Source organism: Amia ocellicauda, chromosome 16, assembly GCF_036373705.1.
Source record: "Amia ocellicauda isolate fAmiCal2 chromosome 16, fAmiCal2.hap1, whole genome shotgun sequence".
NCBI classification, from domain to species: Eukaryota; Metazoa; Chordata; class Actinopteri; order Amiiformes; family Amiidae; genus Amia; species Amia ocellicauda.
Genome location: NC_089865.1, coordinates 14,667,871 through 14,684,054, shown reverse-complemented (window position 1 = coordinate 14,684,054; position 16,184 = coordinate 14,667,871). Strand labels below are relative to the sequence as shown.

The window sequence follows — 16,184 nt, the reverse complement described above, 5'->3', positions numbered from 1 at the left end:
GGAGTTAAAGTGTGTGGAGGAGATTGTTTCTCATTGTCAATATTCTCTGCTTTGGAAATTGGTCTGCCAGCACCACAGAGAATTTACAGAGTGTATATGGATTGCATTTGCTCTTAAAGAATAAGGTCTTACCAAGTTTTTCTTGGCACAGGACGGGCACTGTTGTGTCGGGACGGCTCAGACCGATAGCATTCTCGGATTTCACACGGAATCTGTATGTTTTTCCTTCTTCAAGACCGGTTACAACACATTCAGGAATGCTGACAGTCTTGAAGGTGATCCAGTCTTTTGCACCTTCTTCCTGGTATTCAACTAAAAATCCAGTTATATCACTACCACCAGTGCGATCTGGCCAGTTCCACAGAAGGGAAACTTCAGTTTTATCCACATCAGTATGATGAAGGTTCTTTGGTGGACCAGGAGGATCTAAGAAGAGATAGAACAGCAGAAAATGGAATTAAAATATATTTAAACCAACTTATTTCAATGAACAAATCAATATAGAATTTAATGTTTATTATACTCACACAGTGGATCGATAGCCTTAATGGGCTTGGTACTTTCAATAAAATCACTTCTGCCAAACTGATTTTCAGCTGCAACACGGAACAGATACTGATTGCCTTCCATCAAGTGCTTGGCCATCAGGCTCTGTTTCTTAGATGATGCACAGATAGGGATCCACTTTGCAGCTGCTACATCCCTTTTCTCTATAACATAGTTGGAAATAACAGCTCCTCCATTATCGTCTGGCTCTTTCCAGGTCAGGTAGCATGAATCCATTCTAACCTCAGAAATTGTAAGATTCTTTGGTGGACCAGGTTTATCTAAAAGACAAATACATAAAAAAGTTTAATTAATTCATAATTTAAACTAACTAAATATCAGCTTTGTATCAAATAAATATAAAGAGGTCAAAAATGACTAACCAAGTACAATGACTTTGCAATTGGCAGTCTTTGATCCAGCTTCATTTTCCACTGTTAGTGAATACATTCCACAATCGGAACGAAGACAGTTGCGCATTTCCAATTTGCTTCCTACACCAGTGACTTCAATATCGCATCTGGTTGGAATGTCTTGATCATTTTTCTTCCATGTAACCTTGGGGAAAGGCATTCCTTTGATTCCAGCACTAAGCGTGATTAAAGTTCCTGCTTTGGCATGATGTTCACGGGCCATGTTAGCATCGAGCATCAATTCTGGAGGTTCTATAAGATTGATAAAACAAATATAATTGTTACTATATATTTTTTTTTATTTTCTTTAAATATGAACTTCAAAATAAATGTAAATATTTAAATTACCAAGTCTGTCTTTTACTTGAACTGGGTCACGGACATTAGCTGGTTCAGATTCTCCAGCAGCATTTACAGCCATGATCCTGAATCTGTAAGTTTCTCCTTCAGTGAGATCTAAAACTTTATACTTGGTTGTTGGGCACGAATCAGGTGTTTGATTGGCCTTTGTCCATTCTTCATCGCCAGGCTTTTGGTACTCAATCAGATAGCCAAAGATTTTTCCATTTCCATCATGACGAGGTGGTTGCCAGGACAAACTTACTGAATTCTTTGTTTTGTCTACTGCTTCTGGATTTACAGGGGGACTTGGTTTTACTGTAAAAAATTAATAAAAATAAGGTACATAGTAGACAATGCATCACTGTCTATAACTGCTGTGCTTTTTCAAATAGTTTAACTTATATATATAGCTTACCAATTGGATCTTTGGCAAAGATAGGTTTGGATGGTGGACTAGGATCACCAATGCCAACTTCATTCTCTGCCATCACTCTGAATTCATATTGGCAGCCCTCAAGAAGATCAGGAACCCTATACTGAGTTTCAAAAACTGGTTCCCTTGACCCCCGGGACCACCGATTTGACATAGTCTCCTTCTTCTCAACAATGTAGTTAGTGATGGGCTTGCCACCATCACGGGGCCTGTTCCACATCACGAGAGCAGACTCCTTGTTTACCTCCTTGACAGTAGGCTGTTCAGGTGCTTCAGGGACTCCTATTAAAGTAAAACAATCATGATTTAAATTTACACACAAGACAATACAAGCAAGAGAGTTCAATAAACACAAATTAGTTTCACACTTAAACAAATAATTATTACGTACTGAAACGATCCTTAGCTCTCATTTCGTCAGACAGCAGTGGGTCGCTGATACCATATGTATTCTCAGCACAGATTCTAATTATATATTCTCTTCCTTCAATCAGTTTAGGTACTTTGCATGTTAACTTTGTAGTTGCAGATGTCACAGGCATCCAAAGTTCCCTATTTGTATCTCTCTTCTCAATAATATAGTTTGAAACGGGGCATCCGCCATCATCAAGGGGAGGCTTCCAGGAAATAACCATGTGATCTCTGTGAACTTCTTCAAAGACAACTGGGCCCTCAGGAGGCTGTGGACGATCTGAAGTAAAAGAGATAACAGAATGAAACTCTTCCATTCTAAATGTTGTCAGACGGACAGAGGAACACAGACAGATAGATAAATAGATGTGTGTATATATATAGCCAAACAACTGGACAGTTCAATAACACATCAAATATCAAATACAACAAATGACTCACCAACAACAGTCAGATTGCAAATGCCTTTACGTGATCCAGTGCTGTTTTCTACACGCACGCAGTATCGACCACTGTGTTCGCGTTTAGCCTTAATAATCCCAACGCACAGTGTGGTGGGAGTAGTTTGGATTTTAACATGGTCGTCCTCTTTGATTGGTGCATCATTCTTTGACCAGGTGACCTTAGGTGCTGGCTTTCCAGTATAGCGACCTTGCAAGCAACATGTCTCACCAACACGTACAATGAAATTATCACGGAAGTCCAGTTCAATTGTTGGTGGCGCTAAAAAAAAGGGAAGAACTATTTAAGACTGTTCTTTAATACTAGAAGTGCCACAGGTTCATTCATTGCTGGTAGAACCACATTGGTTTAAATTAATGATTATATATGTATCGTTATTGATGTATCAAAATAACCATATTTCTTACTTTTTATTGCAATATACTATCAAACAGCTCTTTAATTAAAGCAATAATGTTAAAAATATATATATGTTTGTTTTACAGTACGAATATATAAAGAACAGGGCGTTTTATAAATAAAAATAAATAGAAGATAGGATTTAAATATTTTAAATTTCAAAATATATATGACATACATATATATATATATATATGACTTACCAAGCTCATCCTTGCATGTGATTGGTTTTGTGCAGAAGGAAGGCTTCCCCTGACCAACGATATTCACTGCACTGACTCGGTATTCATATGTATCGCCTTCTTTCAGACAATCATTGGTGTATTTCCTATCCATGAGCTTCTCCTTTGTGATTCTGGTGAAATTGTCCTTGCCAATCAGACGGCTTTCAAGAATATACATAGTAATGTCAGAGCCTCCATTATATTTTGGTGGCCTCCATGTTAGGCTAACTGAATCCCTTGTGACGTTTGTGACCTGAAGATCTTCAGGACGTTCAGGTGGAGCTAGTGAAAATAAAATCATAACATTATCATTCGAAGGCTCATATATGCAACTTAATGAATTACAAAAAGTGCATCTGCACACATGTAAATATATATAAATATACATTTACTTACAAATAGGTTCCTTAATGGTAATTTCATCCATGGTCTCAACAAATGGACCCATTCCTATTATGTTCTCAGCTGCAATTCTGAAGAAATAGGCCTTTCCTTCAATCAGACCCTGTACAACAGCATTCTGCCTGGTAACAGTGTAAGAAACTGCAGTCCAGCCTTTACGATCTGCCTCACGTTTTTCAATAATGTAGTTTGTAACTGCAGAACCGCCATCGTCCTCAGGGGAATACCAGGTTAACTTGCAGGAATCATTTGTAAGGTTCTCACTTAGGAAGGGCACACCAACTGGACCAGGCACATCTATAAAGGAAAAAGAACACATAACATTTGAAACTTGTTGTGTTCTGTCTTCTTGTGGTATGTAAAGTATAGCAGTATGGCAATATTTGAAAGCACTTACCTAACACATCAACAATGATAGCCTTCTTCCTTTCACCTCCTTCATTCTTAGCTGTCAAAGTATAAATGCCTTGATGCTTTCTTTTGCATTTTTTAATCACTATAGCTGAGCTTATGGCTGTGGTTTCAAGAACAGCTTCCTCTGGAAGAGCACCATCATCTCTACTCCATGTGATCTGGGGAGCTGGCTTTCCTGACACATAGGCCAGTATGCGGATTACACCACCAGCATGAACAACAATCCTCTCCTTCACACTGGCGTCCAAATCAACCTCAGGAATAACTGTAAAAAAAATATTTTTTTAATGTTATAGAATTCATTTCTCCCAAAAAATGAACAGAGTATTGTTTTGAAGAAAACCTAATATTTGCATGACTTACTTGTCCTGTCCTTAACTTCGATCACTTCAGAGACATCTCCGGGTTCACCAACACCTGCAGCATTTACTGCTCTTACTCTAAACCTGTACAGTTTTTTTTCTGTCAGCCCAGATACCACAAACTTTTTACCCCTAATTTCCTTATCTTTTGCCTGAAAAATAAATAAATACATAAAATCAATCAATCAATAAATACATGTTTGATTACAGGTACATATATTTGCATTTGTATTCTTAAGAATGAAAGGAAACTATTTCAGCTTACCTTTTCCCATTCTTCCTTTCCTTCCTCTTTATATTCAACAAAATATCCAGTGATCTTAGATCCACCATCTTTCAATGGTGGGGACCATTCAAGCTCTACAGTTGACTTGGTCCAGTCTGTTACTTTGGGAATTGGAGGTCCAGGTGGAGCTAAAAGAAAATAAGGTGAAAAGTGATATTATTTTTCAAAAAAGCATGAGACAAAAATAAACATAATCAAATAACATATTATACATACCAATAGGATCTCTGGCAAACACGGGATCTGAAGGTAAACTTGGGGGACCACATCCTGCAGCATTAATGGCTATTACACGGAACTGGTATTCAGATCCTTCAATGAGACCAGTCACGTTGTGAGATACACCAAGAGTCATGATCTTGATGGGGTCACGGTTTACTCTGTTCCATCTCTTTGCTGTTGTCTCTTTGCGCTCCAGCCAGTATCCAGTGACAGGTGATCCACCATCATATTCTGGTTCTTCCCAGTTGACAGTCATTGATTCATGGGTCACGCTGCTAATGGTTGGCTTATCACATTGTCCTGGAACAGCTGTTGACAGAAGACATTGTCTCAGTGTTAGTTATAATGGAAATATATAAGAAACATTCATTTTTGAATTGCTTCCAAAATCAAGAGGCACATTGTATTTGTTTGTACTTACTGTAGAGGTTTCTGGCTCTTTCTGGTTCACTGTCAAGAGGTTCACCTATACCATATTTATTCTGAGCCATGATACGGAACACATATTCATGGTCTTCCAGCAGTTTAGGCACTGTATATAAGACTTCTTTGGCTTCATTAGTGACATGTGCCCAAGTCTTTCTATTTGCTTCACGCTTCTCAATAACATAGTTATTAATCTTTGAACCACCATCGTCTTTAGGAGGAAGCCAAGAGAGGGTCATCCTTTCAGCAGTAACTTCTTCAAACTTAATAGGACCAACGGGTGGTCCAGGGCGTCCTGTTAGAATACATTAGTAACATTTAATTAGAACTCTATTACAGATTTATGAGATTAGTTTAAATCAGAAAAAAAGCAAATTGATTTAAATGAATTTACCCAGAACATTCAGTCTCATTTCCTTTGAAGCTGTCCCAAGGTTATTAGTAGCAGTTATGGTGTACAGCGCTGTATCCTTCCTGTTGGACTGCTGGATCAGCAAGGTGCAGCTATCTTCAGCTACAATTTTGTTTACATGCTGATCATATTGCACCGCAGTTTTATCTTCAGCCTTAAGGGGTGGCGCTTTGTGCCAAGTAATAGTTGGGAATGGACAGCCCTTGATTTTAGCAATTATATTAATGTCAGTTCCTTCCTCAGCTTCCATAAATTCTTTAAGTTCAATGGCAGGTGCACCTAAATAAATACATACATAAATAAATAAATAAATAAAGAACAGTTACACCCTAATCATTAAAGCACAAATATAAATATTTTTCCTATTGTATGCACAGAAAAGTTTTTGGACTTACATGTTTGATCTTTAACTATAATTGGTCCAACAGTTGAAGATGGTCTGCTTGTGCCAGCCTCATTCACAGCCTTGACACGGAATTCATATTCACCGCCCTCCTTAAGATCTTCAACTTTGAAAGCAGTTTCTTCAACATCACGCCTGTTACATTGTTTCCAGGACTCTTTCTCTTCCCCAGTTGTATCCCAGCTGAGACGTTCAACAATGTAGTGTGTTACAGGAGCACCGCCATCGTTCTTTGGTGGTCTCCATGTCAGACTTACAGAATTCTTTGTTACGAGAGTAATCTTGAGTCTAGTTGGAGGTTCAGGAGGATCTGCAAATAGAAAGGAAGAGATAACAAAATCAAACATTAATCAACGCTGCATTCTGCATTTTCCTTCTTTAAATGTCCCTCTCAAGTTGCTTTACAAAACTTACGGACTGGATCCCTTGCCCGTGTCCTTTGAAAAGTTGCTACTGGTGGACCTGTGCCAAAGCGATTCTCTGCACGCACACGGAAGAAGTACTCTTGTCCTTCAATAAGATCAGGAACAACAAAGGACTGGCTTGCACATGCTGGGTTGACTTTGGTCCAGGCCTTTCCTTCAACTGTTTTCTTCTCAATAAAGTAACTCTTGATTCTGTCTCCACCATCATTATCAGGAAGCTTCCATGAAAGTCTGCATGTACTTCTTGTAATATCACTGACTTTGAGATCTTTAGGAGGTCCTGGCACATCTGTAAACATAACGTTTAAACATTTAAAGATCTTGACATAAACTAAAAACATAAATATAAAAATATTTAATTAGTGTAAACTTGAAAGATGTTACTTACCAAGAACATGAACTCTAACATTAACTGCTTTTTGCCCAGCTTTGTTTTTGGCTGTGATTGTATATCTACCAGAGTGGTGTCTCTTACACTCAGGAATTGTGATTAATGATGTTGTCTCAGTTAATTTAATCTGAAAAAAGAATAATACATAAATAAATACATTATATATATATATATATATATATAAATCAACTTCAAAACATATTTTGAAATCAATATATCAAGTTACACATGATAGTTCTAGTACCTGTGAATCTTCTGGAAGATTATGAACACCGTCCTTAGAAGAAAAAAAGACAACATGAATACATCTGAGAGAGTATGCTGGTTTTTGTGTGCAATTATATACATACTCCAATAAACACAAAGGAAGACAGATAGACAGCATATATGTATTTGGATTCCAACCCTATCACACTTAAGAATGGCCTACTGGCTTGAAATCAATTACCATTTTAAGAAAGGTCTTTCTGTGGTTGCTTTGGGGTTATATTGCTGATGCCCCTACTGCAATGTAATTTATCCAGTCATTCAGATGATAGATGATCTCTAGTTTAATTCCTGCACATGGGTAAGGCTAGTTTGACATTTTCTTAGAGTAGCCTCAAACTACCATACTTTGTAAACATAACATGAATGTGGTAATAAATCATTTGCAGAATTACTTTAAATACAATTATGAAAAAGATATGATTAAATTGGTGTATTAGTTTGTTTGTTTATTTACCTTCAAATCTTTCTTAGCATCTCCTTCAAACTCCCAAATGACTTTAGGGGTGGGACGTCCTTTGAAAGTAGCAGGTATCCTAATGGTTGTACCAGCTGGACAGGTCAGAAGTTCTTGTACATTACACTCAATGGAGATTTCTGGCTCCTCTGGGTTGGAAAGAAAATACCGTTAGTAAGAAATACATTTCCAGACTAGAATAAAATAGAGAGACAGATACCAGCTTAATTGTTTGAAATATTTTATTGTTACCTTGAATCTCCTTGACGAGTACTTCAGAAGTCCTTGGACTTGGCTCAGACTCTCCTGCTGCATTCACTGCAATAATTCTGAACCTGTACTTCTTCAGCTCTTGAAGATTTGGCACTGTGAATTCACAGGTAGGATTTAACTTGTCTGGCTCATTTGCTCTAGTCCAGTCCGAAGTGCCTTCACCCTGAACTTCAATAATGTAGCCTTTAATTGGACTGCCACCATCTTTATCTGGGGCCTTCCATTTAAGTGTGACACTTGACTTTGTTTTGTCTGCAACTTCTGGGCAAGATGGTGGTCCAGGAGGATCTACAGAAATAAGATATTTTTATATGAATGTGTCTCTGTGTTTAGAAAAAATAAAAGATTTTTCAAATTGGAAAATTGGTTATTGTATCTGAAATTCAACTTACAGAGAGGGTCCATAGCACATACTGGATCAGATGGTTCACTTGGAGGTCCAATACCAGCTGCATTGACAGCCATCACTTTGAATTGGTACTCAACTCCCTCAATGAGACGGAGGACATTATATTCAAGACCTTTCACAGCAGGTTTGGTAACAGGAGCCCTGTTAACACGGGCCCAGTAAACACCACCCCTTTCTCTCTTCTCAAGCCAGTAGCCAGTAATGGTGGATCCACCATTGTCCAAAGGTGGCTGCCAAGTGACAAGCATAGATGTTCTTGTGTGCTCTGCAATCTTTGGTTTCTCTGGTGGACCAGGGAGACCGAAGGGATCCTTGATGACAACTTTTTCTGATTCACATCCATCACTGATTCCATACTTGTTTTGAGCTCGAATTCTGAACTGATAACTGCCATTTGTGGTCAATTTCCATACCTTAAGAAAAAATGGTATGCAATTATTTAAATGGTTACAGTTACTTCTGCAGCAAAATCTATAACAACCGTTAGTATTAATTTAAACATTCTTGTCTGAGTTTCAAAATAGATTCTTACCCCATATCTTCTTTCTATGATGCAATTGCTCACTTCCTCCCATTCAGACTTCTTCTTGCTTGCATCTCTCAAATCAATAATGTAGTTTGTTAACTCACTACCTCCATTGTCTTCTGGAGCATCCCAGGTGAGGTAACAAGATTCAGCCTTGATGTCAGAAACCACAACATTGCGAGGTGGTGTAGGACGATCTGTTAAGCAAATTAAGAATCATGTTGATGTTCTTTACAGGTAAAATACAATCTGAAGGCATACAAAATCCTTGACAATCAATACACTTACCAAGTACTTCCACATTGATGTTGTGATGTGCAGACCCAAGACGGTTTGAAGCAGTAATTGTATAAAGGCCTTTGTCTTGTCTGACAGTTTCAGGGATCCTAAGCTTGGACTTTGCATCACTCCTTGATAGCACCTCGGTGTCAATCAAAAGTTTTTCAGTTGGTTTGGCAATGACAACTTCATTTTTAGACCACTCAATTTTGGGCAATGGGAGACCTGTTATTTCAGTTGGTATTTCAATCGGTTCTCCTTTCTTGATAGTAATGGAATCTCCTTTGAAGTATTTCAGCATTGTCACAGTTGGAGCAACTACAATTAAGAAAGAATGATCAATAAAATTAGTTACCAATGTTAATCACAAAGTATACACCAATCCACATATAGTCTATAGATCTATAATGGCTATATGATAATAAAGATACATAGAAGGTAAATACACATACAATGTATAGATATATAGAGGAAACATGGAAGTTAACATATCTATAGAAAAAACATATGGATTAAAAATGGACTAACCTTCATCATCTTGAATAACTACATTCAATGGAATTGAGGGTTCACTTGGTCCTATCTCATTCACTGCCTTCACACGGAACTCATACATATGCAGCTCCCCAAGGTTCTCAACCAATATAGTTGTGTCCCTACAAAGTTGGCGATTGACAACTTCAAATTCAGTGGCATCATGTCTTTTCTTTTCAACAATATAACCCTGAATTGGGCTGCCACCATCATTACGAGGTGGTCTCCAGGCAAGGGTTACAGATGTCTTTGTCCTCTCAGTATAGTGGAACTTCTCTGGAGATGTTGGGGGACCTAAAAATACAATACAAAACAAAAATAACAATTATGACTGCTCCTTATTAATATCAATGCAAATATACTTAATTAGAAGTCTGGTGCTACCTTGTGGATCCACAGCAGGGATAGGTCCTAAGTCAACTGGAGGACCACAGCCATATTTGTTCTTGGCAACAATACGGAACATGTACTCTTGCCCTTCAACCACGCCTACAATGTCACATTTAGATGAAGTGCACTCCATAGGTTGTCTCCAAGTATGCATTTTCACATCCTTTCTTTCAACAATGAAGCCAGTAATATCACTGCCACCATCATCCTCAGGATCTGACCAATTCAGCATGATCATCTTCCTTGTGACAACAACCGGTTTCAAATCAAGAACAGGTCCTGGGACATCTGATAAACATTGAGGAAAAAGAGAGAGATATGATAAAGCCGACAGAAACAATTACCTTCCACGTGCATGTACTATTTGCTATTTTCAGAAGTTTGTCCATATTTCTGTTTACATTACTTACCCATGATGTCTACTCTGGTCCATGCAGATTTAGTTCCACTGGCATTTGAAGCAGTGATAATGTACCTGCCATGGTCTTTCCTTAAGGCATTTTTGGTAATAAGTGTGCTTGTTGTTCCCACATTTTCAATAGTAGTACGTTCTGCATCGATTTCTGGACCATCTTCTATGGTCCATTTTATCTCTGGTGTAGGTCTCCCAGTTACTAGTGCAGGAAGTTTCAGTGCTTCACCAGCTCTCATATGTATACCGTTTCTCACGCTTATGTCCAACTCCACAACTGGAGGTTCTGTGAATACAAAAATGCAACCATTGTTAGATGTTGTTCTTCGCAGTGTGACATTTCAAGAAGTACTTCATTGTCATTAATAAGACAAGTTACCTTGAGGATTCATCACTGTTACAGGTTCTGTCAGACCGGGTGCTCCTTCCCCAGCACTATTTACAGCTATGACACGGATTCTGTAGTCAGCACCTTCCCTGACTCCGGTCACTGTTAATTTACGGTCTTTTGCCAGTCTTTCTGTACAGCGTGACCAATCATTTTTGCCCGCCAAGACCTTATCAACATGGTATCCAAGGATGTCTCCACCTCCGTTGTAAATTGGAGGTTCCCACGCCACTTCAATGGATGATTCTGATGTATCAACAATTCTTGGAATTGGTGGACCAGGTGGTACTAAGTAAAACAACAAGTATTTACATTTAGTACAATATATAGATTCAAAACACATTTGTTTATTATATGTAAATTAGTTGTACGTACAGATTGGATCCTGTGCTGTCTTGGGATCAGAAGGAACGCTGAACTTTCCAGGACCTGCAGCGTTTTCAGCACACACTCTGAAAATGTATGTCAGCCCTTCCATCAGACCTTCAACCCTTACTTCCAATGAGTTAAGCAGGTTTCTGTTAACTCTTGCCCAATGTGTACTATTGATTTCACGTCTCTCAATCCAGTAACCCAATATGGGACTGCCATTGTCTTTTGGCTCATTCCATTTCACAAGCATGCTATTGCTTGTCACATCGCCAATTTCTGGCTTGTCAGGTGCCTCAGGTGGATCTGGAATAAGTTTTGAAATGAACGTTTTACACATATATTTATACATATAAATATGTATTACTATTCTAGAAATTATTTTAAAATTAAATTGAATATTTAATCACTTTAATTACTTACCAAATGGATTTTTGGCAACAAGTGGCTTGGAAACACATGCTGGTCCAGGGCCAAATTTGTTCTCAGCTGTGACACGGAAGATATATTCCTTTCCCTCAATAAGTTTAGTCACAGGGTATTTGCATCCCCTGAGAGTTGAAGTCACATTAACCCATCCAATTTCAGCCTTGGAGTTATCTTTCTTCTCCAAGGTATAATTAAGAATCTCACTGCCACCGTCATCCAAAGGTGGATCCCATTTGCAAATCACAGAATTATTTCTAACTTCTTCAAAGACAAAATTAACTGGTGGTCCGGGTACATCTGTAAGTCACAAAATAAAACGTACAGGTTAGCTTTTTAGAGCATCTAATTAATTAAAATATACTTAAAATATATAATAAAAAGTGAAAGCAAAAGACAGTATCTCACCAAGCACATTAACTGTACATGTAGCTGAAGCAATGCCGTGATCATTTTCCACTTTGATCATATATTCTCCATGGTCACCTCTAAAGCAATCCCGCACCATAGCAAAGGACTGTCCTTTTTTGCTATTGTCAACTGTCAGACGTTCATTTATGGACAGATGGAAGGGTACTTCAGGTTCAACTGGTTCATCCTTCTTCCTCCTAACAATTGGTTTATCTACCCTCTTCTTTATTTCTTCTGGTCTAATCACCTGATCATTTCTATACCATGTTATTGTTGGATAAGGTGAACCAGAAATGTAGGCTTCCAGTAGGATTTCACCATTTTGTTTCACATCCAGGCCAGATTGCAGGCTTCCACTGAGGAAAACCCTTGGTGGATCTGCAAAGAAATACATTATTTAATATATTGCATTAGCTGTCAATGATAATTTTCTTTTTTTTTAAATGTAAGGTAACCTTGTCATGATAATGGATTAAAACCTTGGTTGCCTGTTTTACTTACCAATAGGATCTGCCGCCTTAGTTAGTGGTGTGCTTCGGGAAGGTTCGCTGACACCTGCAGCATTTTCAGCACGTACACGGAACTGGTACTCTTTGCCTTCTTCAAGGCCCTTGACAGTGTAAGACAGAACAGGTACCAGGAAGTCATTGCACTGTTCAAATTTGTCACCACCCTTCTCCATCTTCTCCAAAATGTAGCCCATAATCTTGCAGCCTCCATCATACATGGGTGGCTTCCAAGTTAGGGTCACTGACTGTGAAGTAGGATCGTGGGTTTCAACGTCAACAGGCGGATCTGGGCGCTCTGAAAAAGAGAGTGAGATTATAAAATACACACGTGTCTCTTAGTTTATAAAACCTTTGGAGATTATTTCATTAGGACAGCAATGAGAAACACTTACGCTTTTGATCTTCTGCAATCACTGGGTTGCGGATCTCAAGGTATTCTCCACCGCCAATCTTGTTAACAGCTTTGACACGGAAGTGGTATTCTCCATTTGGTATCAGATCTTTAATAGGCCAGGACAGTTTGTTCTCTCCAGACATCACTGCCACGTAGGTTCTCCTGCCAGATTCTCTACGTTCGAGAACATAATGTAAGATGGGGGTTCCACCATCATTTTCTGGAGGTTCCCAAGAAATCTTGCACGAATTTTTGGTTACTTCACTTGCATTAATGTCCTTGCACTGTCCAGGAAGACCTTTTAAGTGGAACAAAAGTATCAATTACAAACTCTTTCAGTTACAAATAGCGATCCTTAAAAAATGAAGAAATGTAAAACATTGAATGTTGTTTTGGTTCTGATTCTTACCTATCACTTTAACATGAATTGTTCCTGTGGTTGATCCAAGCTTGTTTTCCAGTGTGACTGTGTACAAGCCAGCATCAGCATGTAAGCAACTGCTAATTTCAATGAAAGCGGAAGTGTGATCAGACCTCAAGGTAATTCTGTCATCAGCTTTAAGTTCCTTGCCATCCTTGTGCCAAGACACAGTTGGCATGGGAACAGCTCTGTAAGGGATGGGAAGGTTCATTTTCTCACCCTCTACAACCACAATGTCTTGAGTCTGTAACTCAATTGAGGGATTACCTGGAGAAAATGTATGAAAAAACAAAACAATTTAGTATTCCAGATCATCAATCTTTAGATCTTCAAACAATATATTGCAAGGGATCAAAAAGATGCTTACAGTCAGGATCTTTAGCAAATACATTTTCTGAAATCTCAGAGGGGTCGCTGACTCCAATAGCATTGACTGCACGGACCCTCAAAATGTACTCTTTCTCAGGGATGATGCCTTCCTCAGCCTTGTATTTGAGATCTTTCACAGGACGGGAGTTAATTCTCATCCATTTTTCAGTGCCAGCTTCACAGAGTTCAATGTGGTAGCCAAGAATAGGACTGCCACCATTCTTCTCTGGTGGCTTCCAAGCAATTGAAATATGACTTCTGCTGGCATCTGACACGTGCAGCTCCAGAGGCTGAGACGGTGGACCTTTGAAAAAAGTCAATTTTATATCATGAAATGTGAACAGACAGATATCAAAATGTATATACAATCTTATCATGAACCAGTGGTCCACAAGCTTTTAAGGTTGAAGAGCTACTTTATGTTAAGGCAAAGCCTGGCAATCTACACCGAGGAGTTGTTGAGTGGGAGGGGGAGGTCTGACACATTGTTGAGAGGTTGTGGGGGGGGGGGGGGACCGGAAGAGGGGAGAAACATACTTGTGGGATCTTCAATGGTAAGAATGTCAGTGGGTTCACTTGGGTGTCCAAGACCAGCTTCGTTTTCAGCGCGGACTTGGAACTGCACCTCTGTGCCCTCGATGACATCTGTGACTTTGTATGTGCAGTCTGGCCCTGCTGTTTTTCCTGCCTTGACCCAACGGGTTCCAAGTTTCTCTTTCTTTTCTATGACATATCTATGAGGACATCAATCAAAATGTAAACATTTAACTTGAAAAGGAGTTTGAAAATATAAGTAAAGGAACAATTCAGCCACAGATATTTGCTGGGCAACATGTCAACATTTTCAAAAAGGTGCATTACCTCAAAATAGGTCTGCCACCATCATTCTTAGGTGCCTCCCATTTCAGATCAACATGTCTCTTAGTTACCTCCACCACTGTAAGAGCATACGGAGGTCCAGGAGTAGCTGAAAAGGTAAAAAAAAGAAGAAAATTTAAATCAGTTAAACCTATTAAATGAACTGGTAAATATATAAGTAAAAGAAATGAGAGAGAAGAGAAGACACTTACTGAAAGTGTCTTTTGCGAGGACAGAATCCTCCAGTTCACAAAATTCACTCTGTCCCACAGCATTCTCTGCTGCAACGCGGAACACATACAGAGAGCCCTCATTGAGTGGACTAACAGTGTATTTGATGTCTTTGACTGTTGTGTCAACTGCTTGCCAGCCTTTGCGTCTGACATCTCTCTTCTCAACAATGTAGTTGGTGACAGGAGAGCCACCATCCTTCTCTGGAGGTGTCCACTTCAGGTCAGCAGTGTTCTTTGTAATGTTCATAACATCAAGCCAGCGAGGAGGTGAAGGAGGACCTGAATGGTGAGAAAAAAAACACAATAATCCATAATCTAAGATACTGAATTTGTTTATTACCAGAATTGTAACTATAAATTACAGTGCACTTACTCAGCCTCTCCTTGCAGAGTACAGGATCACTAGGATCACTGGGTTCACTTTCTCCAGCTATGTTAACAGCCCGAACGCGGAATGAATATTCCTGTTTCTCCATCAGTCCCTTAAGGAAATGCTCAGTCATGGGAACTCCCTCTGCCACACGGACCCAATCCTCAGTCCCACTCTTTAGTAACTCAATAATGTAAGACTCGATCTTGGCACCTCCATCGTGTTCTGGTTTATTCCACTGCAAGACTGCAGATGTCTTCATAACATCTTTAACAATAGGCTTGCCAGGAGCCCAAGGAGGATCTGAAAGAAATTAGACAAATAAGGATTGTACTCAACATTTCCTTTCATTTCCAAGTTTTTCTTTTTATATAATTTAGCAGACATAGATATGTTTTAGTTTCCTTTTCTTTTATTGTTCAATTGAAATGTTTCTTTAATTAAATACATGTTCTTCATTTTAATGCATAATAGTTGTGCTTGCTATGTTGAAGTTGAAATCCTCACCAATGGGATCTTTAATCAAGATTTGATCCGTCTCCTTGCTTGGTTTTCCTGGCCCAGCGATATTCTCAGCCAAGACACGGAATTTGCATTTTTTCTTTGTAGGCAGTCCTTTAACTCTGGATACAGGAAATTTAGATTTTTTTTAATGAAGAACTAAGGAAATCTGGAAACAACTTAGGCCTGTGAATATGCTCAATTATGATTTTGAATTCATACCTGAAAGTGGATTCCCTGATGGGTACCTTATTACATCTCATCCATTTATCATGTTCTGGGTCAAGTCTCTCAACCCAATATCCAGTGATGGGACTACCGCCATCTTCCTCTGGTTCATACCATGTCAGTGTCACAGAGTCTTTGGCAATATCAGAAGGCTCCAGTTTAGTTGGTGGCCCAGGTGGATCTGAGA

At 38.9% G+C, this 16,184-nt stretch overlaps 1 protein-coding gene across 1 annotated transcript in view; it reads right to left on the bottom strand.

Annotated features, from left to right (window-relative positions):
* The window catches only part of ttn.2 (titin, tandem duplicate 2), a 162,588-nt gene that overhangs the window by 56,317 nt on the left and 90,087 nt on the right, over window positions 1-16,184 (bottom strand). The window contains exons 145-185 of the mRNA XM_066688525.1: window positions 15,992-16,178; window positions 15,776-15,891; window positions 15,272-15,571; window positions 14,878-15,177; window positions 14,669-14,774; window positions 14,345-14,541; window positions 13,806-14,111; window positions 13,427-13,705; window positions 13,016-13,315; window positions 12,616-12,918; window positions 12,112-12,492; window positions 11,701-12,003; window positions 11,284-11,583; window positions 10,900-11,196; window positions 10,519-10,806; window positions 10,103-10,396; window positions 9,713-10,012; window positions 9,194-9,502; window positions 8,912-9,102; window positions 8,363-8,792; window positions 7,950-8,258; window positions 7,698-7,846; window positions 7,218-7,250; window positions 6,971-7,100; window positions 6,572-6,871; window positions 6,150-6,467; window positions 5,737-6,033; window positions 5,338-5,637; window positions 4,911-5,225; window positions 4,674-4,822; window positions 4,410-4,560; window positions 4,030-4,311; window positions 3,627-3,929; window positions 3,210-3,512; window positions 2,587-2,868; window positions 2,126-2,425; window positions 1,717-2,016; window positions 1,308-1,616; window positions 930-1,211; window positions 528-827; window positions 133-426 (exon numbers count right to left, since the gene is read on the bottom strand). Coding sequence (XP_066544622.1) covers window positions 133-426; window positions 528-827; window positions 930-1,211; window positions 1,308-1,616; window positions 1,717-2,016; window positions 2,126-2,425; window positions 2,587-2,868; window positions 3,210-3,512; window positions 3,627-3,929; window positions 4,030-4,311; window positions 4,410-4,560; window positions 4,674-4,822; window positions 4,911-5,225; window positions 5,338-5,637; window positions 5,737-6,033; window positions 6,150-6,467; window positions 6,572-6,871; window positions 6,971-7,100; window positions 7,218-7,250; window positions 7,698-7,846; window positions 7,950-8,258; window positions 8,363-8,792; window positions 8,912-9,102; window positions 9,194-9,502; window positions 9,713-10,012; window positions 10,103-10,396; window positions 10,519-10,806; window positions 10,900-11,196; window positions 11,284-11,583; window positions 11,701-12,003; window positions 12,112-12,492; window positions 12,616-12,918; window positions 13,016-13,315; window positions 13,427-13,705; window positions 13,806-14,111; window positions 14,345-14,541; window positions 14,669-14,774; window positions 14,878-15,177; window positions 15,272-15,571; window positions 15,776-15,891; window positions 15,992-16,178 — 10,893 coding nt within the window. The remainder of the gene's footprint in view (window positions 1-132; window positions 427-527; window positions 828-929; window positions 1,212-1,307; window positions 1,617-1,716; window positions 2,017-2,125; window positions 2,426-2,586; window positions 2,869-3,209; window positions 3,513-3,626; window positions 3,930-4,029; window positions 4,312-4,409; window positions 4,561-4,673; window positions 4,823-4,910; window positions 5,226-5,337; window positions 5,638-5,736; window positions 6,034-6,149; window positions 6,468-6,571; window positions 6,872-6,970; window positions 7,101-7,217; window positions 7,251-7,697; window positions 7,847-7,949; window positions 8,259-8,362; window positions 8,793-8,911; window positions 9,103-9,193; window positions 9,503-9,712; window positions 10,013-10,102; window positions 10,397-10,518; window positions 10,807-10,899; window positions 11,197-11,283; window positions 11,584-11,700; window positions 12,004-12,111; window positions 12,493-12,615; window positions 12,919-13,015; window positions 13,316-13,426; window positions 13,706-13,805; window positions 14,112-14,344; window positions 14,542-14,668; window positions 14,775-14,877; window positions 15,178-15,271; window positions 15,572-15,775; window positions 15,892-15,991; window positions 16,179-16,184) is intronic.